The 21,763-nt window shown below is 52.9% G+C and overlaps 11 protein-coding genes across 11 annotated transcripts; 6 read left to right on the plus strand and 5 right to left on the minus strand.

Annotated features, from left to right (window-relative positions):
* The first annotated feature begins 425 nt into the window (after nucleotides 1-425).
* On the plus strand, nucleotides 426-2,119 carry COCSADRAFT_32061 (uncharacterized protein). Its single transcript, XM_007695998.1, has 2 exons — nucleotides 426-881; nucleotides 948-2,119. Exons 1-2 carry the CDS (start codon nucleotides 701-703, stop codon nucleotides 1,709-1,711), a joined length of 945 nt encoding a protein of 314 aa, XP_007694188.1. The 5' UTR covers nucleotides 426-700; the 3' UTR covers nucleotides 1,712-2,119.
* Nucleotides 2,120-2,199: 80 nt separating this feature from the next.
* COCSADRAFT_32063 (uncharacterized protein) lies at nucleotides 2,200-3,341 on the minus strand. The gene is made up of 2 exons (XM_007695999.1): nucleotides 2,982-3,341; nucleotides 2,200-2,929 (listed from the first exon to the last, which is right to left on the minus strand). Exons 1-2 carry the CDS (start codon nucleotides 3,253-3,255, stop codon nucleotides 2,622-2,624), a joined length of 582 nt encoding a protein of 193 aa, XP_007694189.1. The 5' UTR covers nucleotides 3,256-3,341; the 3' UTR covers nucleotides 2,200-2,621.
* Nucleotides 3,342-3,448: 107 nt separating this feature from the next.
* COCSADRAFT_32064 (uncharacterized protein) lies at nucleotides 3,449-5,135 on the plus strand. Its single transcript, XM_007696000.1, has one exon. The coding sequence runs from the start codon at nucleotides 3,489-3,491 to the stop codon at nucleotides 4,977-4,979; it is 1,491 nt and encodes a 496-aa protein (XP_007694190.1). The 5' UTR covers nucleotides 3,449-3,488; the 3' UTR covers nucleotides 4,980-5,135.
* Nucleotides 5,105-7,175, minus strand: COCSADRAFT_208769 (uncharacterized protein). The gene is made up of 2 exons (XM_007696490.1): nucleotides 6,849-7,175; nucleotides 5,105-6,738 (listed from the first exon to the last, which is right to left on the minus strand). The coding sequence occupies exon 2, from the start codon at nucleotides 6,716-6,718 to the stop codon at nucleotides 5,231-5,233; it is 1,488 nt and encodes a 495-aa protein (XP_007694680.1). The 5' UTR covers nucleotides 6,719-6,738; nucleotides 6,849-7,175; the 3' UTR covers nucleotides 5,105-5,230.
* A 14-nt stretch (nucleotides 7,176-7,189) lies between these two features.
* COCSADRAFT_130954 (uncharacterized protein) lies at nucleotides 7,190-8,848 on the minus strand. The gene is made up of 3 exons (XM_007696491.1): nucleotides 8,547-8,848; nucleotides 8,309-8,498; nucleotides 7,190-8,258 (listed from the first exon to the last, which is right to left on the minus strand). Exons 1-3 carry the CDS (start codon nucleotides 8,690-8,692, stop codon nucleotides 7,371-7,373), a joined length of 1,224 nt encoding a protein of 407 aa, XP_007694681.1. The 5' UTR covers nucleotides 8,693-8,848; the 3' UTR covers nucleotides 7,190-7,370.
* A 793-nt stretch (nucleotides 8,849-9,641) lies between these two features.
* COCSADRAFT_155518 (glycosyltransferase family 34 protein) lies at nucleotides 9,642-10,745 on the plus strand (the record flags this gene model as incomplete). The annotated part of the gene is made up of 3 exons (XM_007696492.1): nucleotides 9,642-9,981; nucleotides 10,044-10,485; nucleotides 10,544-10,745. The coding sequence occupies 3 exons, from the start codon at nucleotides 9,642-9,644 to the stop codon at nucleotides 10,743-10,745; spliced, it is 984 nt and encodes a 327-aa protein (XP_007694682.1).
* A 216-nt stretch (nucleotides 10,746-10,961) lies between these two features.
* COCSADRAFT_208859 (uncharacterized protein) lies at nucleotides 10,962-13,504 on the minus strand. The gene has a single exon (XM_007696493.1). The coding sequence runs from the start codon at nucleotides 13,424-13,426 to the stop codon at nucleotides 11,177-11,179; it is 2,250 nt and encodes a 749-aa protein (XP_007694683.1). The 5' UTR covers nucleotides 13,427-13,504; the 3' UTR covers nucleotides 10,962-11,176.
* Nucleotides 13,505-13,683: 179 nt separating this feature from the next.
* On the plus strand, nucleotides 13,684-15,476 carry COCSADRAFT_32068 (uncharacterized protein). Its single transcript, XM_007696001.1, has 4 exons — nucleotides 13,684-13,944; nucleotides 14,071-14,131; nucleotides 14,189-15,192; nucleotides 15,244-15,476. Exons 1-4 carry the CDS (start codon nucleotides 13,834-13,836, stop codon nucleotides 15,343-15,345), a joined length of 1,278 nt encoding a protein of 425 aa, XP_007694191.1. The 5' UTR covers nucleotides 13,684-13,833; the 3' UTR covers nucleotides 15,346-15,476.
* Nucleotides 15,477-17,794: 2,318 nt separating this feature from the next.
* COCSADRAFT_77919 (uncharacterized protein) lies at nucleotides 17,795-18,341 on the plus strand (the record flags this gene model as incomplete). The annotated part of the gene is made up of 2 exons (XM_007696494.1): nucleotides 17,795-17,952; nucleotides 18,071-18,341. 2 exons carry the CDS (start codon nucleotides 17,795-17,797, stop codon nucleotides 18,339-18,341), a joined length of 429 nt encoding a protein of 142 aa, XP_007694684.1.
* A 920-nt stretch (nucleotides 18,342-19,261) lies between these two features.
* On the plus strand, nucleotides 19,262-20,377 carry COCSADRAFT_77506 (uncharacterized protein; the record flags this gene model as incomplete). The annotated part of the gene is made up of 1 exon (XM_007696495.1): nucleotides 19,262-20,377. One exon carries the CDS (start codon nucleotides 19,262-19,264, stop codon nucleotides 20,375-20,377), a length of 1,116 nt encoding a protein of 371 aa, XP_007694685.1.
* Nucleotides 20,378-20,436: 59 nt separating this feature from the next.
* COCSADRAFT_208934 (uncharacterized protein) lies at nucleotides 20,437-21,705 on the minus strand. Its single transcript, XM_007696496.1, has 2 exons — nucleotides 21,503-21,705; nucleotides 20,437-21,276 (listed from the first exon to the last, which is right to left on the minus strand). Exons 1-2 carry the CDS (start codon nucleotides 21,644-21,646, stop codon nucleotides 20,497-20,499), a joined length of 924 nt encoding a protein of 307 aa, XP_007694686.1. The 5' UTR covers nucleotides 21,647-21,705; the 3' UTR covers nucleotides 20,437-20,496.
* Nucleotides 21,706-21,763: the final 58 nt, after the last annotated feature.

Raw genomic sequence — 21,763 nt, forward strand, 5'->3', positions numbered from 1 at the left:
CTGGAAGCGCTGGGTTGAGGAGCTGATGGCGCTGGTGGATGATGGTGGGAAGTAATTATGGTGTGGAAGTAATTATGATGTGGAAGTAAGTATGATGTGGCTGCGATGATCAAGGCCCCAAGGGAGCTGCTGGGCGAATCCAGCTCTAGGCTCGTTAGCAGCTGCAACAAAAGCCCAACATGCACACCAAGGTGGCCAGGATAATCTGCCGTGGCCCAAAAGCCTGAGCGTCGGGTCCAGCTATTCCCAGAAGAAGACCCAGGTAGCGTTGGGGTGGCACTGCATGCGACCATCCCTGAGGGGGTTATGACAATGATGAGTGATACAAAAATGCTGATTACGAAAGGGGCGGCTCAAGATGACGCGGTGAGATGAGGGTGGATATTACATAGTATGACGGCCCGTACCGCGTGTGCTACGAAGCGACGGGGCAGCCATGTCGTAGGTGTACAGGTGGCCTGGCGTTTAGGTAAGAAGAAGACGACTGGCACTTGGCGGGAAAGGGGGAGGGGCTTGGGCCGAAGTGAAAGGAGGGACGAGGTGCATACACGCTAGCGAGAGACGCCAAGGCCATGACCTCAGCGCTTCGCACCACCCACTGCAACCACAACACACGACCGCATTCTGTTGTCAAAACCACCGGCACAGTCAGGATATAGTTGCGAGTTTCTTCTCTCCTCGCCCGCCATCCCCCTTGGACATGGCCGACTCGCCTGCCTCCGCAACGGGTGCCCTGCCTGGCGAGTCCCCCGCCCAGACAAAGGCCAGACTACGCAGAGAGCGTCTAGCAGCAAAGAGCGGCGCTTCTCGTCTGCAGCAGATCACGGCACTGCAAGGCGGCCCGCCCAGGGATCTCAGTGAGGTTGAGAAGGATGTTCCGGGTGCGTACAGCCTTGTCGTTCGGAAAACTCTCCCGAGCCCATAAACAGAGGCTAACCGCATGCCAGTCAAGCCTGCCCCAATCCCTTTTCCCCAGCGCACACCCTCTAGGTCTGGAACAGCCACTCCTGACCCAGATGAGGTAGACATATCACAACACCATTATCCACCCGTATCTCGTCCCCGACTCCCCTCGCCCTTTGCTCCCGAGGCCAACCAGACAGACCCTTTTGGCCCAGGGCAGGCCTCAGACCCAGCCCAGGACCCCATGATGGCAATGCTCCAGCAGATGATGGGCGCGGGTGCAGGTGGTATGCCTGGCATGCCCGGCGGTCCTGGCCAGGCAGGTGCACCACCGGGCCTTGCCAACATGCTTTCGGCCATGCAAGGTGGTGGTGCTGTTCCTGAGCCCTCGCCCGATCAGTCTTCAGCCTGGATCTGGCGCCTGGTGCACTCCGTCTTCTCCCTAGGACTCGCTGTCTATATAGTGTTACAGACGCCGTTTACCGGATCCAAGTTCTTACGCGACAATGTGCCCGACGATGACTGGACCACCCAGTCTTCGCCAGCCGACAACTTTGCGCACTTTTTCTATCTCTTTGCTACTTTCGAGGTTATCCTACAGTCTTCACGCTATTTCATCGAGAAAGGTCAGTTGCAAGGAGGTGGCATGCTCAGCACGGTCGCGGGTATCTTGCCCGAGCCGTATGCAGGATATGTGAGGACAGTTGGTAGGTACAGCGTCATATACAGCACCGTTGTGAGCGATGCCATGGTTGTGGTATTCGTCTTGGGCGCCACAAGCTGGTGGAAAGGTGCTGCTGTTGCATGACCTTGTGCGGCTTTGATGCAAATAGAGTAATGGTATGACGACTATCTCCATCGCCCGGTTCCTGTTTTGACACAGCGCAAATTTTGGTGCTACTCTGTGAATTACAAGCAGCCAATACAATGTCACAGGGTCTGGAAAAGTTGCAATGTAACACATCAGTGTCCACGTGAAAGTGCTTTTCCGACTCGGTTATCTTTAGCTGCGTCTCATCGGTTTGTGTACGACCATCGCCAAGGTACATATGTTGCGTATGCAAGTCATAGCTCGTTGCACGTAGTACGAGATGCTATATGTATTGTCTCCATACAAGTCTCATTCTTTGATACACCATCAACTCTATACCCATCGTTGCAGGTACACCATACGTCTTCTGCAACACCAACCCATTACCAATAGGCGAACAACCCTATATCAGAAGATGGATTCCAGGAGTGCGGAAACCCGTCTGGTACCCGCACATGGCGAATGGCATTTGTTGAGCAGCCGTGATCCACCTTATGGCTACCGACAGATTTACCTGAATAGCACACGTCACTCAAGAGCCAGCACATATTGCGTCCTCGCCAACGTTCCCATAGGCGACGAAAATCACACTGCTAGGCCCACATTTGCTTCACTCTGCTGCCGTGTAACCTTTGCAGGGAATAATTTTTCTTCTTCTGAACGCTTGCGAAGTCGCTGTCGCAACTACAATGGTGCTTCAGATGCAATTCCTGCGATTTGGACGTGTTTGTAAAGAATACCATTAGCTCCGCACATGGCTGATGAAGTTTTTTCCGAAAACCTTTGCTTGATCTCTTGTCGCCGCATGTGCATACGAGGCATCACTGAGACATGGCGCGTCGCCATCTTCTCCCGGTCCACTTTAAGGCCCCAAAATTGTGTTGCATAGCTTTCGGAGCCAGTACTCTTACAGCAGCTTGAGATGCCCGGTGACCTGATCTATGACACTCTTTGGTGCAGGTCCAATGCCTAGTACAGTCGCACTTCCGCTTGCAATTTGTGTTCGCCCAGCGTCATGGATGATGTGTGCTACCAGACCCAGACTCAGTGCTTGCGCCTGCAACAGCTCTAGTTCTTCTTCACTCTTGACCTGCAATGCGACCTTGGCTTGCCCTAGTCGCTCCCAACGCTTAAGTATATTGGAGTCTGGTGAGGTTCGGAGGAAGTGCTTGTAGCAAGCCAGTGTCGCATGCCCGCACTGCGCACCAATCTTGCCTGTGTCAAAGGTCAGGCAATATTTCCTAGTAGTAGTGGAGAATAGCAGTACCCTTTGTCATGCCGAGATCTGTTCGCACTACCAGGACCATTTTGCATTCTTCCTGGCCTGGAAAGTCGGCCGGTGTGCTGTCGTCCTCGTCATCGCTCGACTCTTCTTCCGAGTCGTCTGCCTTTTCTTTCTTCGATTTTACTGGCTGTGAGATAGGACTTCCGCCAAAGATGCCGAGAGATTTTGCCTGCCCGAGCATATAGCCAGTGACGCCAGCGAGGATGGCACATGCAGCTGCGATGTTGGCTGTGGACGGTTGAGAAGATTCTGACATGTTTACCATATTCGCCTGCCGGAATTAAAGCTGGGGATTTGTATATACAGATGTGCTTAATAAGCTGTTGTGTGTCTGCTGTGTCGTCCCAGTGGTTTGCTCCGCCCGTGATTGTACATGGGACGAAAGTGAAGTTGAGGGTCCGTGCTGTGGGCTTCTCGAATTTGCGGACCACCGAGCACATCAACCATTCATCACAACGGGCACTTCGCATGCTCCCCGTCACACCTACCATGCATGTCCGGTGTCAATTGCTCTCCAGACGCATTCCGGCCGCAGGAGCTGTTGGTCGCTCTGCTCACCAGGCGCAGCGAACGTATGCAACCACTGCGCCCACGCCTGCGCCCGCAGTGAAGAACCCTCTCCAGCGGCGACGCGGCGGTGATCTTGGCTCCCACCTTCCCAAAAATGTCATTCCCAAAGATGCATATATTCCCGCATACCCATACGGCGAGCACAGGCTGTTCAAGCAAGCAAACAAGGGTCTTTACGGCGAGCAGATGATACGGTTCGGCAACAATGTCTCTAAAGAAACCGAGACCAAGACCCGGCGGAAATGGCAGCCAAACGTCCTATCCAAGAGTCTGTACTCGGTTGCATTGAAGAAGAGGATAAAACTGCGCATCACAGCCAAGGTGCTCAAGACAATGGACCGTGAAGGTGGACTGGACGAGTATCTACTCAAGGACAATGTGGCACGCATCAAAGAGCTTGGGCCTATGGGATGGGCACTCCGCTGGACGCTCATGCAGAAGCCAGAGGTTATTGAGCGATTGCGTGCCGATGCCGCGGCTCTGGGACTTGACCAAGCCACCATCGACAAGCAATGGCCAACTCCTCAGATGATGGCTGTACGCAAAGCGGCTGAAGGCACACCTGGACTTGAAAGCGAAGAGTTTCTGGAAAGCGAAGAGCAACAGATGTGGGCACCAGAAGAAGCCGACACGCCTGAAAGCCCCTCACTTGAGATTGAGCTGCTCGAAAAGTATGAGAAGGGAACCGCAGCCTTTGCTGCCAACGAATACCTCAAAGCCGTCAAGGCTGCACAGCGGTACTTGACCCGAGGTCTCGTAGACAGCGAGGAGGAGGGCCTCAAACTAGCCTTCATCCGAGCAAAAGAGCGCAAAGAAGCAGCCGTTTCCCTCAAACAAAAAACCTACAGGAGATACAAAGAGGCAGGCCTCACTGTCGAGGACTTGCAGGAAATCCGGAACCGCTTCAGTCTGCCCAACATCAAAGACTACACTGCCATGAAGATTGCCTACAACCAGCGTAAGCGAAAGGAGATTGAAGAAGCTGGTAGTATAGAGGCTTGGAAAGCAGCTGCTCGGCCCGACAAGCAAGCTGCCGAAGCCACATATGCTGCTCGCGTGCAAGCAGCTGGCGGCGAAGCAGCTTTCCGGGCCGCGCAAAAGGCGGAGTACGCAAAGGTAATCGCAGAGGCGGAAACCGCTTCCACCAACCAGACTCTGGACGCGGAAAGGCGGAGATACCTTGAGCGGGCGATTCATAAGGCAGACTTGGCCATTAAGGCAAAGGCAGCGGGCGGTCAGGACGATTATGTCGAGTCCATGTTGGAGGATCGTCGTAGGACAGCATCTGCTTCTGATGGTCTGCGGGGTATCTACGAGGGATCTGTGCAGGAGAAGACTGCGCGTGGTGATGCTTGGGCTGCGCTTGTTAATTCGAGCAATAAGGCTGCGTCGAGTCAGCCACGTGCCTAAAGCGGGGTTGTATGATTTATATGCCGGCTTTGTAAAAATATCGTATGTGTACCATGGAACTTGAGCAATACTTATTGCGTGGTACCTCTTCGTCAGCTACATGCTTGCCACTTGAAACTTTGATGTCACAAGGAAAAACTTTCACCTTTTTTTCTTATTGATGCTACTCGAAGATATGTATCCTTGATGTGTCTCCAAGTCCATTAATCCTCTCTCTCCAGAAAGATTACGTATCGATACGAAAGAACCAACTACAACCCCCTCGCCAACCTTGCCGCCCTCTTTAACCCCGTCCCCGGCCTAATCTCCCCAACCCACATACTCTCTGCATCCCCATCAATCCCCTTCCTCGATCTCTCAAACGCCTCCTCGATCCTGCCCCTCAACCCATCTTCCTCATCAACCCCACTCTCCTTCCCCCAAAGCTCTAATGCGCGCTCCATGTCCCCGCATGCAAAGATGTTTTCCCCCAATGCCATGTGCACGGTACCCAGTGCATACCACGTCTGTGCCTTTTCCCGCTCAGAGAAGAAAGTAGGCTTATTGTTTGGGATAAGTTCAATCGGGAGCGAGTGGAACCAAGGGTTTGATGCTGGAGAGGGGGAGTCCATAACTAGACTTAGGGCTTTGGAGACTGATGTCTCAGCTAACAGTAAATCTCTTGCTGCTTTCTTGATTTCAGGTGTGGGGTTTGGGGTATGCATCCAGTGTTTTGTAGAGGTTAGGCTACGTAGGGGGATGGAGAGGGAAATGCCCAACCCGAGTTCTGTGCGCCAGCGGAGGCGCTGGATAGTTTTGCTGAAGGATTCGTCTTGTGAATGGAGGATTTCAGGGTGAGTTAGGTAGCCGTATGTTAGGGCTATGATGACGGCGTTTGCGTAATCGTTTGCGAGAGGGTACTCTTCTTTTTCGCGCGCAGAGTCGGAGCGATCTGCTAGTTCGGTTACCCGGGCGAGATAAGATTCGGCTGTGAAGCTCTTTTCCGTCATCATGCTTTGCAGTCCTTCTGAGTATCGCGGTAGGAGGTTCTTGCTGTCGACTGTGACGCCTCCGAAGTTGGAGAGCAGTCTGAATGGCTCGAGCAAGTCGCCTTGGAGTTGTGAAATGGGGAAGTCGTATGTATTCATCACGGTCAAGAAGAGAGTGTGCATAGGTGCCCAGCTTGCTGTTGCGCGACTTGCTTGATCGAAAAAGTTGATCAGACGAGGTAGGTACTGCGCTGGAAACATGACGCTTGCGCGTTTCTGTGCAGAGTTCTTTTCTACCAGCACCACCTCGAGGGCATGCTGAGTTGCTTTTTCGACAGCATCTGGTGAAGCAGTGGAAAACAGCAGACCAGAGTCTTCCAGCAAAGTCTTTGCGTGCCGTGCATCCGCCGTGTAGATATCTAGTCTTACCCATAGATTCTTCTCGTAAAAGTAGCGCAGAGCGTCTTTACTGAACTCTTTATTCACGTGGAAGAGACTGCTATTGATTGGGAAGGGCTTCCGCGAGGCTGAGAATTTGAGCACGCCGTCACCCATCTTGTGTGTATAGGATACGTTCGGCTCGCCCAGATTGACCATCTCAGTGTCTAAACAGTATCTGTAGATGTTGTTGCGGACAGAGGGTGGAAGGTCCGTGAGACCCAATGGTCGCTTGCGCGTCGATTGTTCAAGGGAAGCAGCTTTCATTTTCGTCTCAAGACTGCTTGCTGTTGCGTCCATGGAGTCGCGTTTTGCGCTTGCTGGGCTGGCCATGGTGGTGAATTTATGTTCTTCTAAGCGTGACAGATGTAATGTTAGCGAATGAAATATAGAGATAGATTAAGAATGCTGAAGTCAAAATCAATGCGGATTTTCTGGTTTAATACCCAGATGATAAGCTTACCGAATGCTTCCGGCTCTGATGCTTCACTAGGATGATGTTCCAACGTCAGTCGTCTGTTCTAACGTGCGTTCCTGTCGAGTTCCAATCGCCCGCGACCCAAACAACCACGTTCTTCTTTTAATTTTTATGGAAGCCAAAGATGTAATTTACAAACAGACAAAACAACGTCTCTTTCCATTCCTACAACATGAAGCTCCATTGAGGGGTTTTATAGCTACAACTGAGCTGCAGAGGGGGGTTCCCAGTCAAAGTGCGGGGAAGCAAGGGTACTTGTGGGAAGTCTCAGTACGCATGCGTGCGGATCCGAGGGGTTTCCGGCTTGTCATACGCTTTCAGACTGTGTGCATATAAGACTTTCCAAGTGTATTGAATCCTAGTCAGCTGTTGGCGCTCATGCACATTACTGAGTGCGGGGAAGCTCTAGTCCCCTCCAATCGGTGTTCACGTCACCTCCGTGGCGGCCTGAGAGCCTCAATCATTGTCATCCGCATTTTGTTATTCCTATCTTATTATTACAATGATTTACTCAGCAAAGGCTGTAAATGCCTTCAGCTCCTTGGTGGCGCTAAACTCCAGGTCCACGCCGGGGCCGATAAAGAAAATATAGCCATCGCTCAGCTTATACTCCTTGCCGTTGCCCTTCATAGTACCTTCGCCCTCGGTTACGATCATGACGCTGGGTCCACCGAGTGACCCAATCGTCTCGGAATCGCCGGCACTCATTGTTGTTGCCAACATGTTGAACTCGCTAAGAGGAGGCGCATACATCTGCGTCTTGCCGTTTTTGCTTCTGTCGAAGGCTTGTGGCGGTAGGATGGCTTCCCTTGCGTTGTGTGGTGAGAACGTGAGAACTGAGCAGAACATGTCGACGTTGTCGCGATCAGCACGGGGACAGAAACCAGTGTTGAGTACGTTGTTTGATCGAGCCATGCACTCGATAATATCGCCAGACAGGTAGGCGTGAATGCCGTCGGCGGGAATATAAATACTTTCACCAGCCTTGAGCTTCAAGTAGTTCATAGTGACGAGAGCAACGAGCGTTCCGTTGTCAGACTTATCGTACTGTTCTGCCAGACGAGGAATCATCTCGGGAATGTAGCTGGAAACGCCAAATTCCTCTTTAGGTATCTTCATCAGGGCATCATTGGTCTTGCGGACAGTATCCTCGGAAGCCGTGAGCATTGCTTTGACAACATGCTTCAACTGCTGGTCGTCAAATGTCGGCTTTGTGACCTCAGGCATGAAGCCCTGGAGCGGTGGGAGTTTCATCAAAAGCGCAAGCTCTCCCAGAGGCTTGAACCCACAAAAAGCCTCAAAGTCACCAAGAGCCAGGGCAATCTCTGGTTTGTGATTTGGGTCTGTGAACTGGCTTGGGTTCTTTGCGTGTAGCTTTGAAGCCAGCTCTTTGTTCTGGAATATTGTTAGAGAAGGGGCACAATCCTTCTTGTGGAAGTACGCACTGGGTGTAGCTGCAGGGGTAGAGCTTTTGCTATTGACAAGACTTTTGGCAGGTATGGCAGCTTGGTATGATTGAACTTGTCAACGACAGCCTTTCCGATAAGCTCATCGGGGTGCTTGTCAATAACGTCCTGAAGGTCCTCGCCAGTCTCTAAAACATAGGAGGGTAACTCGGGATATGTGCCCATCCACCTGCAGTTGTTAGAAACCATTGGAGAACACCTCAGTCTGTACAATTACATTTCAGCGTAGCTGATATTCTCATCAATCTTGAAGCTTGTGCCTGGTGTCTTTGCGCACAATGTCGCGGCGAGCGACTTGGAGCCTTGCTTTCCCCATGGGTACTGGTTGCAGTCGCACCTCAACTGGATCACTTTTTCGACCATAGCTATGTATGGAAACAGATTAGAGTAAATAAAGAGAGGGTAGAGGGTACAATCAAAAGATTAAAAATCAGATTGGTGAGAACAAGCCCACGTCCCTTCATTCTTTTCGAATGGTTTTATTTCTTCACTGTGACAGGTACTCGACGTCATAGCGGGTAACACAAAGTAGCTGCAAAGATGCAGGTGGTAATCAGCGAGCAATCGTCACATAGCTTGGCAAAAATACCGAGACTTCCGTCTGAATTGTGGACTTTGCCATCCGTTGGTGAGATTCCCATGGTCGGAGATCTCGACTCGGCGAAATCTCGTGATGACTCGGATGGCGCGCCAGGTGGGTACAGGCAACTCCTTTTACAAGCGACCGCCGGTGCTGGACAGGGGATGGGCATATTTTGCTGCATTTGAACTACTCGTATAGCGAAAGGCCATGTCTTTTATTGCCGTAGGTCAAAAAGTACCCATGATGTGGTGAAAGAGAGTAAGCAGATGAAGAACAAGGTAGACAAGTCGCACATGGTGCAAGTGTGGCGTCAATCAGCAGGATGCGCAAAGATACGAACATCAACGTCGTATATATATGCGCATAGCTCGAAAGATATCGGTTCTCAACGAAAAAAGGTGAGGGCCCGTTATGCCTCCATCTCGAACATGACCAGGGACAATCTGCGAGCGCTAGGGCAAGGTCCCTCCTGCCAAGGCCAATCGCAGCGCATGCCCATGTCGTCGCGTGGACTTTGGGTAGTCCGTCTCTCGCAGCGCCCGTTCAATCTGCACCTCTCTTGCATGCATTGGGGCCAGTTTTCACTTCGAGACACTCCAGCAATGTTCCTGTAGCGATTGCGCCTCTTAACGACTTCCAAACCGCCACCCAACATCGCTCGTATTGTTCCACCCACGCCAACTGCAACATCTCCTCTACCCACGGAGACTCTACACGATGCATTTCGCCATGCCGCCACGAAAGACGTCGCGACCGCCGCCATATGTTGCAAGAAACCAGAGCGGAATTGCGATACCACCAGCTCTCAAAAATTTGCTCCGGAGCAAACTAGGACGGCTAATCGCTGGTGGTATATTGGGCTTTTTCGTGCTCATCTGGATGCTAGGTGGAAGTAGTGGCACTACCAAAAGAGGCACCAAGGTGGGAGGCTGGGGTCCGGCAAACATACCCAAGCCTAAGATAGGGAGCGGCCCGCCCGTAGTCGTAGTCACAGTCGTGGATCCCAAGATGGATCCTACATGGACAGCAAAGGTCAAGAAGAATAGGGAGGAATACGCCAAAAAACATGGTATGCCTCACCATAGCCAATAGGTTACCGCAAAATCTGGATGGATATTAATGTGCAATCAGGCTATCTTGCTTTCTTCCCAACCAGCGACAAATATCCTATCGGCAACTCCCCGTCCACCTGGGCTCGCGTGCCTGCAATCCGCCATGCCATGACGCTTCATCCGACCTCCATGTTCATGTGGTATCTTGACCACACCGCCCTGATCATGAACATGGACACACCCATCCACACTTCGCTCCTTACACCCGCCAAACTCGAGTCGTACATGATTACCAACGCTCCCGTCGTTCCCCCCGAAAGCGTCATCAAGACATTCAGCAACCTAAAGGGCGACCGAATAGATTTCGTCATTACCCAAGATAAGGACGGCCTGGCGCCGAGCAGTTTTATTGTCCGAAACGGAGAGTGGGCAAAGTTCTTCCTGGACACCTGGTTTGACCCTATCTACCGAAGTTACAACTTCCAAAAGGCCGAGTACCATGCGCTTGAGCATATCGTGCAGTAAGTATCCACTGGAAATCGCCAGCGTTAGACCCAGTAAGCTAATCTCACAAAACAGATGGCACGGTACGATCCTCGCCAAACTCGCAATGGTACCTCAGAACCTCCTCAATTCCTACGCCCTCGGCCCCGCAAACGAACGCAACGGCCGCTTCCAGGAAGGCGATCTCGTTGCTGTCTTCCCCGGCTGCGACAAGAACGGTCGAGACTGTGCCGTGGAGCAGCAGGCCTACTGGACTAAGCTGGACGCCGCGACCTAGACACACACACAAGTCCTCGGGCAGGGGATTTTCTCTCTCTTTGACGCTACTGTGATAGAGGCGAGGATGGTGAATACCCATGGGGACGGAGCTAGGGGGTAAGGGAGGATGGGATAGACTGGCGTTCAGGGCGTTGGTATCACATCGCATCGCGAGCCATGGTATACAAACCTGCCGTGGCAAGGCGCGGGGGGTTGGAGGAGGGGACACACCCATATAATTGCCGATTTTCGAATTCACATGTAATGGGAGTTTTTTTTAAATGCTAGAAATCTATGGATTTGTGCTCGGTGTGGTAGTAAGACGTGAGATTATCAATCCGATACGTTTTTAGTTATTACTTTTTTTCTCTTTATTTGCTCATAATGTCTGCATAGCCTGAAATTGATTACTGAGAAAACAAATGTATCGTTACATGGAGTGAAGACTACTCAGTCCGCGCCCTTTGGCTTCCTCTGCCGCTTAACACTAACCATGCTCCGTCTCGGCCGCTGCTTCCTCTCCCTACTAGAAATCTGCTTCGGCCCACTAACAGTACTAGCACACATGGGCCGTCGTTGTCCCACAAACTTGCCCAGCGGGGAGAAAACCTCAATCTCAGGATAATCCTCCTCCCACTGCTCCATCAGCGCCCTCTTGTTTTCTTCGTAGAATTCTTCTTCAAGAACTTCCTCGGGATCCCTACCCTCGCGCTCTGCACGCGCAAGAGCATCGAATTTGCGCTGCTTGCGGTCGGCTTCAGCTTGCAGCCTGGCTTGGCGGTCGAGTCGGGCTTGGTTGGGATCTTTTTTGACGAGACCTGGGGGAGACCAGCCCTGGGGTCTGCGCATCTGCGCTGAGACTTCGACCCAGCCGACGCCCTCGATGAGGATGTCTGTGCCCCAGATTCTGAAGGGGAGGTTTTCAGGCTTCATTTTGCCGGCAACGGGCGAAGTTACGGGGCCGGCGATTTTCTTGGTTACGTCCCATTTGAGCTGGAATTTGCCTGCTGAGTGGATTTTGGAGCCGACATTTGGGGCGAGAATGGGTGGGGTTTGGAGTTGGCGTTCGGAGGTTTGGGCCTGGTATTCTTCTGCTTTTTCGGTGCGTGTGACGTGTGGGTGGATAGGTACAAAGGGGTATACGAGGAAGACTAGGTCCTGGGTAACGGGAGTGATTCGTATCAAGCCTCCGCCGAGAATTAGAGATTGACCGGGTTTGAGGGTGTAGCGTTCCGAGTTGATGCGGTTCTTCATTACAAGGTCGTCATGTGCGGAGGGCTGAACAAATGTCTCTAGCCCGGGAGTTGTGCGTGCAAGACCCGGAAGGTCAATAAGTTCACCTCTGTTCTGCCCAAAGGGTATGCGAATCGGAGATGCAGTTGTGCCAGGCAGCGAAGAGGCAATCGGTAAAACGGGATAGGGTGTGAAAGGTTGGGGCGGGGGAAGGAGGGAGTCCGGGTCGTCGATATCCTCTTCTTCAGGCGTCTCTTCAAGCTCTTCCGGGGGCTGGTGAAGATGTTCTTGTGGCTTAATTTTCAAACGCTCCGTCTCAGCATCCTCTTCAGCGAGTTGACGTTGGACCTGCACAAGCTCATCCAGTGTCTTTGCGTTGCTAAGCATCGCTTCTCGTTCTGCTGCGCTTCGAATCTTGCGCACATCCTGATAGTCTGCTCCCCGTCCTTTAGGAAATACGGCCTCAAAGAGATTTGATTTCCCCACGTTGACCTTGCCGACCATCCAACCTGCGCCTCCACGATCCCATATGTCTTCCTTGACCTGCTTGGTCCACCATCCCCGCTTCGCGCTGACGAGGCGTACATTGCCTAGACGCGCATTCGAATTCTGACGACCAAGGGCATCGCGAAGCACATCTCGAACATACGGCATGAGCGCATCGACTTGCTCCTTTTTTGGCGCTAGGAGATCGGCTCTTGTGATGATGAAGCTGACCTCTGCAATGCGGTCATTGGCGACCCAGCCCTTGTGTTTGGCTCGCCTGTTTTGTGTTCGCAGTTTGGGGATGCGCAAGGAGGACTGGAGGTTTGGGACAATAGAGAGGGGGAAGTCGGCAGCATCGACGACATGGTAGATGTGGTTGCGTCGGTGCGGAGACTCAGCAATGGTCTGTTGTATGGCATCGACGGTTGGATGGTGAATGGGCGATCCTAGACGATGGTGAAGGAGACTGTGGCATCGGTCGCACACGGGTGTTGGTGGTGGATCATTGTCGTAGGGGACTTGTTTCCCCTCTTCGGCAATACCCAACTCTCCCAGCAACTGGGGATCGACGTTGTTGAGTGCCTTTTCGTAAACATGGTCTTCTTGTGTCGCCGTATCTTTTGGTATATTTGGGACTGGATTGAGATATGCGCGTACTGCCTTCCTGTCTATGTTATAATACCCCGCTTCATTTTGTTCGTAAATCTGAGCGGGCGCACCACATCCCGGGCACGCTCGAGGTAGCGATCTTGAAGCTGGTGGATTTTGCGGGGACGCATCATGGTTTCCGGTGGGATGCACAGCAGCGTGGACCTGGTCCTTTATTGGTCTTGACGTTGAAAAGTTTGTCGACGACCTGGCTCGGGAGGGACCGCGGCGAGTGGTGGTTATGGGGGCTCTAAGTAAGGCAGGGCAGAGAAACAGTGGTATCGAGGCTTCATGGTTCAGCAGTGTCCCGACCTGGGTGAGAGCGCGTCGCATGCTGAGGAGGAACAGGAGACGGATGTGGTTGTGGCTACATGCTATGTATCTTACTACTGTGGTTACACACTACGTAGGCGGCTCTCACGCGACGCGCATCCGACTGTCCAGAAAAAAAATTACCATGGGCGACAGCGGAAGGAGCAGGGATGTATGGCGGGCAGTTGGCCAATCAGAGGCAGGGGTGGTGTGTGCGCCCGAGTCATAGGAACATGACATCGAGGTTCCGCGGCGGGCGTGGGAGGCGTGGGAACTATTGCGTTTCTGGGGTATTTTGCTCAGACCACCTACTCAAGCTACCTACGTACTCTAATACAGTCACAGCTGCTTCCGTTTCATCCGCGAAGCATTGTCTTGTCTTCTCTCTGTCCGCCTCTCGCTTTCTCATCTCGCAATCGGTCTCTACTATGCTCGCCTCATCCCGCACGGCGCTGCGCCAGGCGGCGACCAAGCAGCTGTCTCTCAAGTCCAGTGTCCGAGCTGTCTCGGCATGGTCGCAGGTGCCCCAGGGGCCTCCAGTAAGTGGCCAAAAGCAAGCTGCGGCCCAATTGACTCGTGCCAGTACTAACCCACACGTCTAGGATGTATGTGCAACCTCCCTGTAGACATGATAGCCGCGCCCCAGCTTACAATGCTCTCTCCAGGCCATTTTGGGTATCACTGAAGCCTTCAAGGCCGACAGCAACCCCAAGAAGATCAATCTCGGTCAGTGAAGCGCAATAGCTTCTCCGAACAAAGACATAACTGACTCTGCATCCCCAGGCGTCGGTGCGTACCGCGATGACAAGGGCAAGCCCTACGTCCTGCCTTCAGTGAGAGAGGCGGAGAAGAAGGTTGTCGACTCTGCGCTGGACAAGGAGTACGCTGGCATCACCGGTGTACCCAACTTCACAAAGGCTGCTCTCAAGCTCGCATATGGCACTGATTCGAAGCCCCTCAATGAGGACTGCATCGCCGTCACCCAGTCCATTTCAGGTACTGGCGCCCTGCGCATTGGCGGCGCCTTCCTCGAGCGTCACTACCCTGGCCCCAAGACCATCTACATCCCCACACCGTCATGGGCCAACCACAATGCCGTCTTCAAGGACTCAGGTCTCAAGGTCGAGAAGTATCGCTACTACAACAAGGACACAATTGGCCTCGACTTCGAGGGAATGATTGCGGACATCAAGGCCATGCCCAAGAACAGCATTGTCCTGCTCCACGCCTGCGCACACAACCCCACTGGTGTCGACCCCACCGAGGAGCAGTGGACCAAGATTGCCGATGCTGTCAAGGAGGGTGATCACTTCCCCTTCTTTGACATGGCCTACCAGGGCTTTGCCAGCGGTGACACCTCCAAGGACGCCTTTGCCCTCCGCCACTTCATCAAGGAGGGTCTCCGCCCCGTCCTGGCCCAGTCGTTTGCCAAGAACATGGGCCTGTATGGTGAGCGTGTGGGTGCCTTCTCTGTTGTTTGCGAATCTGCCGAGGAGAAGAAGCGCATCGACTCACAGATCAAGATCATTGTTCGTCCATTGTACTCTAACCCTCCAGTTCACGGCGCCCGCATTGCCTCTGAGATTCTGAACGATGCCTCGCTCAACAAGCAATGGCTTGGCGAAGTCAAGGGAATGGCTGACCGCATCATCACCATGCGCGCTCTGCTCAAGGAAAACCTCGAGAAGCTCGGAAGCAAGCACGACTGGAGCCACATCACATCGCAGATTGGTATGTTCGCCTACACGGGCCTGACACCGGAGCAGATGGACAAGCTGGCAAAGGAGGTGAGTTGAAGACCACGTGCCAGATGATACCAGACCCAGCTAACGTAACAGCACTCGGTATATGCCACCAAGGACGGCCGCATCTCGGTCGCTGGTATCACTAGCGAGAACGTCGGACGCCTTGCAGAGGCTATTTACAAGGTCAAGGGTTAAGTAAGGTGATGAGGGGTTCTTTGGTCGGCTCACGGCTGCCGTGCATGATCCGGCGGCTGCATTGAGCGGCTAGATTATGAAATGTGTACGTATGTATACGAGAAATGACATGTCTCTTCGATCCTTGGGTGTGCTTGTGTCTTTTTTTTTGTCTTTTGGGATTGAATCGGTCGATCTGAAGCATTGCACTAAAGCTTGGAATCCTTCACCGAGGATTGAGTGTTTGCTCACTGAAGCCCCCACAGGCGGCACGTGGTTGGCTATTTGCGGTGAGAATATAAAGGCGGGTGAAGATCCCTTCCGTGTGTGTGAGGGGGCTGCTATGTGGTAGTAGACAGTGATGGCGCTAGTTAGTTCCCGAAAGCTTCGACCTACTGCTCGCGTGCAAGAGACAAGCGTGCGTGGCCGACTTCGCTGCTTGCCTAAGGCGAGTTACCACGGTTATTTGCAGCCTTGCCGGTTCGCAGACTTCTTGAGTCATTGTTCGACATGGAAGAAATGCAAACCGGTCAGGCTTGGTGAGCTTGGTGGTCAACAAAAAAACTAGGCCGGTACCGCTCAACGCATGGTTTACCAGGCATGCTCGCACCAATCAGACGGCAACGAGGATTGCTCCACTCGTTTACCCTGCAGCGCTGCAATGGCCAGGGCCTCTGCTGTCGTGCAAACCAAACATCATCGAGGGTGATGCTGGGTGTCTCCATGCCGCCCTCCGCCCGCCATTTGCTTGAGAGTGGAGTAGCTGTTGGCAACGAGACAGCATCAGCCTATTGCATTTCGGAGAATGTCGGACGAGCATGAATCACGCATGACGTAGGCTTGGACGGAAAAACCATGGCCAGGGTCCATGGGCGATGCCTGTCGTGTGTGGGTTTAGTGCCCGGCCCTATGGCATCGCTTTGTTTTTTTTGAGGCGGTGTTTGTGGCTCTGGCGATGTACGTACATGGCTGTTAGGTTCAAGAGAAACAAGCCCTGTACATATACACATAGATACATAGACGTGCAAGAGGCCAGGCCAAACGGCGGCTGCACGCAGTGTTGAGTGGTTGGCTCAACCTAGCAAGCCCCAATTCAGGGTCTGGCAAAAGCGCATGCGCAATGACGACAGCTTACAATGTGACGTCGTTTGTCGTGAAGCGAAAAAAACCCAACCCTCGTCTGTGTTTATATTCCTATGCTGGCACCCCGCCTCAATAGTTTCTACCGCGGAGAAAACCCTTTTCGAACCGCTTCCAGACCTTCTTGGCGCACACTCGACTGTTCTTCTCTTCTCTTCAATCTTGAGGGCGTCTTCAACAGCTCTCCCGAGGAGGCAGGGCGGTAGGAGCCATGGCTTCGGCTAGCCTCATCAGCCGCAGAGGCACACGGCGGTGCAGGCAACATGCCAGGTCAGAGGCCACGACTCCACACGACTTGGGTGCGGTGCATTGTCTTTGGCCGGGTACCCGATGACTGTGACTGCGAGGGAGGGGGAGTCAGCCGCCAGGAAGAGCGTAGCAGACGACGGCCTCGTAACAGGCGATCAACGGCGAGTGAATGGCTGCCGATTGACGTCGAGGTATCCACCCACATGTATTGAGCCCTTATTCCACTGCTCATCCCGTGCCCCCCCCCCCTTCTGCCCCTCTCCCCCCTCCTCTCTTTTTACGGTGATGCAAACATCGCAACCCTCACCTTCTAGAACACTGTCCGCCGTATATGAGCCACATTCCCGTGACCATTGCTGCCAAAACTGCTTTCCTCTTACCATCCCACCCAACGCCCACTTCGGTCCTCATTCTGTCCGTGACGAGCATAGCATAGCTGCATCCGCTTCGCCCAGCATCCGGCTCCGTGGAAGCAATACGAACTAACGGTCTAGAGGCGCGACTTAGTCTCAGTTCCTGTGCGTAGTAGTTCGGCAGTCGCAATCTCAGACACACTCGATTGCCCACCCTGCATCGTCCTAGACACTGACCCTTGGACAACGTCCTCAGCTCTAGTAACGGCGTTCACAACAACACCCACGGGCCGACCCTTTTCTGTCGCCCACTAAGCCTGATCCAGCCCCCGCAGGTGAATCCGACAGCCGCACGGCCCACTGCTGAGGCGCGAAAAAATATCCGTTCGCGCCCCCAATAGTTGCTCTTCACTGCGACACCAGTCCTATACGGTGTCGACAGCATCGTCGTCCGGATTCACGACCGCCCTCTACCCCATCGCCTTCGCCGTCTGGTCTTGAGCAAACATGTCGGTTACCGACGACAGGGTTCGTGTGCCCCTCTGCCCCTCGTCCCTCCAGTTGCCCTTGCCCAGAACCCCACCATACCATGTCCTGCCCATGCCTCAGCACATGTCTCTCCCTTGCCTACTGTCCTGTTCTCGCCTTGCCCACTTTGCATCCGCACTACGGCGCTGAGCAATCTTCACCTCCTAACCTAATTCTTCTGCCAGCAGAGCGGCGACATCATGTCGATTCCCGGCGCCGAGGACCAGATCGACTCTGCCACCTTTGAGCAGATTCTCGAGATGGACGAGGACGAGGAGGAGCGCGAGTTCAGCAAAAGCATCGTCTACGACTTCTTTGGCCAGGCAGACCAGACTTTCAAGAAGATGGACAAGGAGCTGTGAGTGCCCGCCCGCCGCGCGCCTTCATGATGACGCCACACTTCCGCCCACGCTCTGCCCTTCCCCGCACGGCGCGCCAGCCTTGCCTCACAGTACCACGGCTAACACGCGACACAGAGAAAAGAAGGAAGGCAAGTACCTCAAGGAGCTTAGTGAGCTCGGTCATTTCCTAAAGGGCTCGTCAGCCACGCTCGGCCTCACCAAAGTCAAGGACTCGTGCGAGAAGATCCAACATTACGGTCAATTGAAGGACGACGCAGGTACAAAGGACATTACAGAAGAGCAGGCTCAGGAGAACTTGGGAAAGATCATCAAGCAGGCCAAGAAGGAGTTTGCAGACGTCAAGGACATCCTCAAGGAGTTCTACAAAGACGACGATGAAGCTTGAGGGGTATGACACCGCCAGAGAGCAATGGCGCGAGCACCCATCTCGCACTCGCCATGCTCATCCGCGGGGTATATATGGCGTCTACAGCAGGCAAGCTCCAGATCGTCCGCTTCGACGAGCGCTGCGCGGCTCTGGTCCTCTCACCCTACCTACTGCCACGCCCCGAATTTTTTAACGAATCCTCTTCCTATGTTGCACCCTTGTGTTGAGTTTCTAGGGCTGTTTTATTGTGTATATGCCATTGTTGGGTAGGTTGCACTCTAAATAGTTTGCCCCAACTCGGCTTATTGATATTTCCACGTTAGAATGAGTTAGACTTGAAGGCTGTTCAAGATGGCAAACAAGGTCAATTTCTTGTGATGTACACACTTCTTATGTACCATAGACGATTTCTCAGCCCTACCAGGCGCTGAACAGCAAAGGGCCGAACGCCTAACGCGCTTGAGACGAAGCGGCGGCGGAGGCTGCAGCGGCGCCTGTCAATCACCCCACCTTGGGGCCTACGTCACTCGTCGCTCACGCAAAGGCCCGATGATAGGCTACCAGGCTAGCCCATGAACGCTCAACATCAAAAGCACCTTTATTATCGTTGGTTAGGCGCCCTTTTTGACACCACTTTTCCTAAAACGCTGCCGACACTGTCGTTGGTCTTGTCGTGTGTCTAGTTAAGCGCAGCTGATTCTTTTATTTCGCTCTATTTTTGCATCTACGTTAAATTTACTTGCTGGGTTGTCCGTACTTCCGCTCAGCATAGCCGACCTCTTATGCTGGTTGCTGCGACGATCTTGCGTCGAGCTGCTCCTAGACCAATCAACTGTCGCATTACTATTGCAGCTGCAAGCGCAGCTACTGCCTCTATCCTCACACAGCAGCCACTGAATCAGCTTCTAGATACCCAGTTTTACAGCTCGTCGCCGATCATGGGCAAGAAAAAGTCAAGAAGCGACTACAACGACTTTCTAGATGGCGAGAAGCTGCGCGACAACACGGAAATCAGGACATCACTACAAGGATCTGGAACACAAAACTTTTCATCTGTACCTACCGGCCAGTATGCACGAGGAAGCAAGAAGAACGGCAAGGGTGGAGCAAAGAAACCTCCGCTCACCCACTTTTTGTGTCTGCCACTTGTCACAGACACTAGTAGGCCGCAGCTCCAAGAAGGACTGGATCAGTTCGAAAAAGACCTAGCGAGCGATAGCCCAGTACCCACCAAGGCTGTGCGACCAGTAGGTACACTTCATCTCACCCTGGGGGTAATGAGCCTGGATGCAAAGGAGCTGGAAAATGCCAAACAATACCTGGAAGACTTGGATGTGCATACTCTACTCCGCGACATTACCCACCGTCGCATAGCTGAAAAGGCTGCCGAAGAAGGGATAATAGGAGAAAACCTCGTTCCTGCAGCCATGCCAGATACCGATGCCTTGACCATTAACCTAGAAGCCCTCATGCCAATGCAAGCACTAAACAAAACGAGTATCCTCTACGCTGAGCCTCGGGATCCATCGCAACGTCTACCTTTGTTTGCCTCTGCATTGAGAGAGCGATTCACAGAGGCAGGACTCTTGGTTGCAGACACAAGACCGCTCAAGCTCCACGCTACCATTATGAACACAATCTACGCAAAGCCTAAGCGTGGAAGAGGACGATCGAAATCGTCCAAATTAAAACATGGGCTGAAGCATATTGAACACAAAGTTTCACCTCATCATCGACACGACGGCGACGATCACCACGATGAAGGTGATGATGATGGCACATCAACGGTGGGCTCTGCAGATGGTGATCAAGACCAAGCTCAACCCGCAACAGGCGAAGGCCATGGGCCCGATGGAAAGAGCTGGATGCGGTTTGACGCAACGAATCTGGTTGAAAAGTACAAGGGCTTTGTATGGGCGCGCGATGTGCGCATAGATAGAGTCTGCATTTGTGAAATGGGCGCGAAGAAGATTTGGAGTGGGTCGCATGAGGGCGACGGAGAGATCCTGGACGAGCAGTACAAAGCTGTTGCTGTGAAGGGTATATTCGAGTGAAAAAATCTCGATGGGGGGTTTTTTTATAAGCAGTCCAAAAAAAAACACCCACACACACAGCTTAGATCAAGAGTTTTGACTCGTTGCAACATGTTCACATCCTCAAACCCTGGCACACCTCATCCCCCTCGTTCCAACTTCCTCACCTCCTCCTCTACCCTCTGCACCTCCGCCAAAATCCACTCCTTCCTCCTCGCCAACTCCTTCATCCCCTTCTCCCCCGCATGCTCATAAAGCTCGAGCTCCCTCCTCGCCAGCGCCTCGCGATCCCTCAGCGCCTTCTCCCCGCTCCCCTGACTCTTCTTGAACTGCCTGAGCGCATCCACGAATTCCGCAGGCGGCGGATGGCTGTACGTGTGGATCTTGGCTTGCAATCCGAGAAGTACGGAGCGTGCGTGTAACAAGTCGGCTGAGGAGCGTGTGTGCCGGGCTAGCGCGCCTTGTTGCGTTTGCTCGAGGATCTTGATGGCGGTGGTGAGGAGAGTGGAGTGGGTAGCTAGGAGCACGGTGAAGCTGTGGGTTAGATGGAGGTGTGCGGATTGGAGCTCGTCCGGGAGAGTGAGCGTGGCTTCGGTTTGCAGGGCGTTTGTTCTTGCGCTGAGGTCGGAGGGGGATGGGGGATTCAGTGGGTCAGCGATTTTACAGAGGTGGGTGGTTGTTTTGCTGAGTTGGGTGGAGAGGGCGTCGCTGATTATGTCGCTGTTTGTCAAGAAGGCTTCGAGGTCTGCGGAGAGGATTTCACGGTCTGAGGATGGGATTTGGCCGCGGAGTTGGGCGGTTGCGATGTCAATTACAGAGTGCAGTTCTGGGGGGAGGTCGGCTGCTTTGGAGGGGAGGTCCGAGAGGGTGTCGATGAGGATTTGGGTTGTGAGGAGGGATGTGCGGGCTGCGGATAGGGCCTATGGGGATAGTTAGTGTATAACTTGTTCTGTGAACGATTGATGATTTTTGACTCTGATGTTGCTGCACATGAATGGATGGGCTTAGTATTCAGATTGTCAATGTTGGGTGTAAACAAAGCGATAAACATGAAGTTGAAGATAGATTTTGAGAAACAGATCAAAAGAGATAGCCAGTATGTGATATAAGAGAAATGCTTCCAAATTAATATAGACATGATCATACCCTGCGAATCTCATCATGCACGCGCTGTTTCTTCGTCTCCCGTGTCGAGCCATTGGGATTAAGTTTCCTAGTGCAAAGATCTTTATACAATATCTCGAAATTCGGATTGCGCTGCAGCACAGCTGGATCGACTGGCGGAAGCATTTTGTTGATATTTTTTCGAGTCCTGCTCGGATTGGTTTCGTATATGTAGGGTCAAAAGGTTGAAGTCGGTGTGGTTGTATGATAGGTGCTGATCTGCACTAGAGTGTCATAAGACTA

This window comes from Bipolaris sorokiniana (genome assembly GCF_000338995.1).
Source record: "Bipolaris sorokiniana ND90Pr unplaced genomic scaffold COCSAscaffold_1, whole genome shotgun sequence".
Lineage (NCBI taxonomy): Eukaryota > Fungi > Ascomycota > Dothideomycetes > Pleosporales > Pleosporaceae > Bipolaris > Bipolaris sorokiniana.

Bases quoted from the DNA above. Each gene is read 5' to 3' on its own strand.
- COCSADRAFT_32063 (XM_007695999.1), bottom strand. From the start codon at position 3,255: ATGTCAGAATCTTCTCAACCGTCCACAGCCAACATCGCAGCTGCATGT. The intron at 2,930-2,981 runs GTACTGCTATTC...CCTTTGACACAG, and splicing joins AGATCTCGGCATGACAAAGG to GCAAGATTGGTGCGCAGTGC.
- COCSADRAFT_130954 (XM_007696491.1), bottom strand. From the start codon at position 8,692: ATGGTCGAAAAAGTGATCCAGTTGAGGTGCGACTGCAACCAGTACCCA. The intron at 8,499-8,546 runs GTAATTGTACAG...TAACAACTGCAG, and splicing joins AATATCAGCTACGCTGAAAT to GTGGATGGGCACATATCCCG. The intron at 8,259-8,308 runs GTGCGTACTTCC...ACAATATTCCAG, and splicing joins TACCCCTGCAGCTACACCCA to AACAAAGAGCTGGCTTCAAA.
- COCSADRAFT_32068 (XM_007696001.1), top strand. From the start codon at position 13,834: ATGCTCGCCTCATCCCGCACGGCGCTGCGCCAGGCGGCGACCAAGCAG. The intron at 14,132-14,188 runs GTCAGTGAAGCG...CTGCATCCCCAG, and splicing joins CCCCAAGAAGATCAATCTCG to GCGTCGGTGCGTACCGCGAT. The intron at 15,193-15,243 runs GTGAGTTGAAGA...CTAACGTAACAG, and splicing joins TGGACAAGCTGGCAAAGGAG to CACTCGGTATATGCCACCAA.
- COCSADRAFT_208859 (XM_007696493.1), bottom strand. From the start codon at position 13,426: ATGCGACGCGCTCTCACCCAGGTCGGGACACTGCTGAACCATGAAGCC.
- COCSADRAFT_208769 (XM_007696490.1), bottom strand. From the start codon at position 6,718: ATGGCCAGCCCAGCAAGCGCAAAACGCGACTCCATGGACGCAACAGCA.
- COCSADRAFT_32064 (XM_007696000.1), top strand. From the start codon at position 3,489: ATGCATGTCCGGTGTCAATTGCTCTCCAGACGCATTCCGGCCGCAGGA.
- COCSADRAFT_32061 (XM_007695998.1), top strand. From the start codon at position 701: ATGGCCGACTCGCCTGCCTCCGCAACGGGTGCCCTGCCTGGCGAGTCC. The intron at 882-947 runs GTGCGTACAGCC...ACCGCATGCCAG, and splicing joins GGTTGAGAAGGATGTTCCGG to TCAAGCCTGCCCCAATCCCT.
- COCSADRAFT_208934 (XM_007696496.1), bottom strand. From the start codon at position 21,646: ATGCTTCCGCCAGTCGATCCAGCTGTGCTGCAGCGCAATCCGAATTTC. The intron at 21,277-21,502 runs GTATGATCATGT...CTATCCCCATAG, and splicing joins TGCATGATGAGATTCGCAGG to GCCCTATCCGCAGCCCGCAC.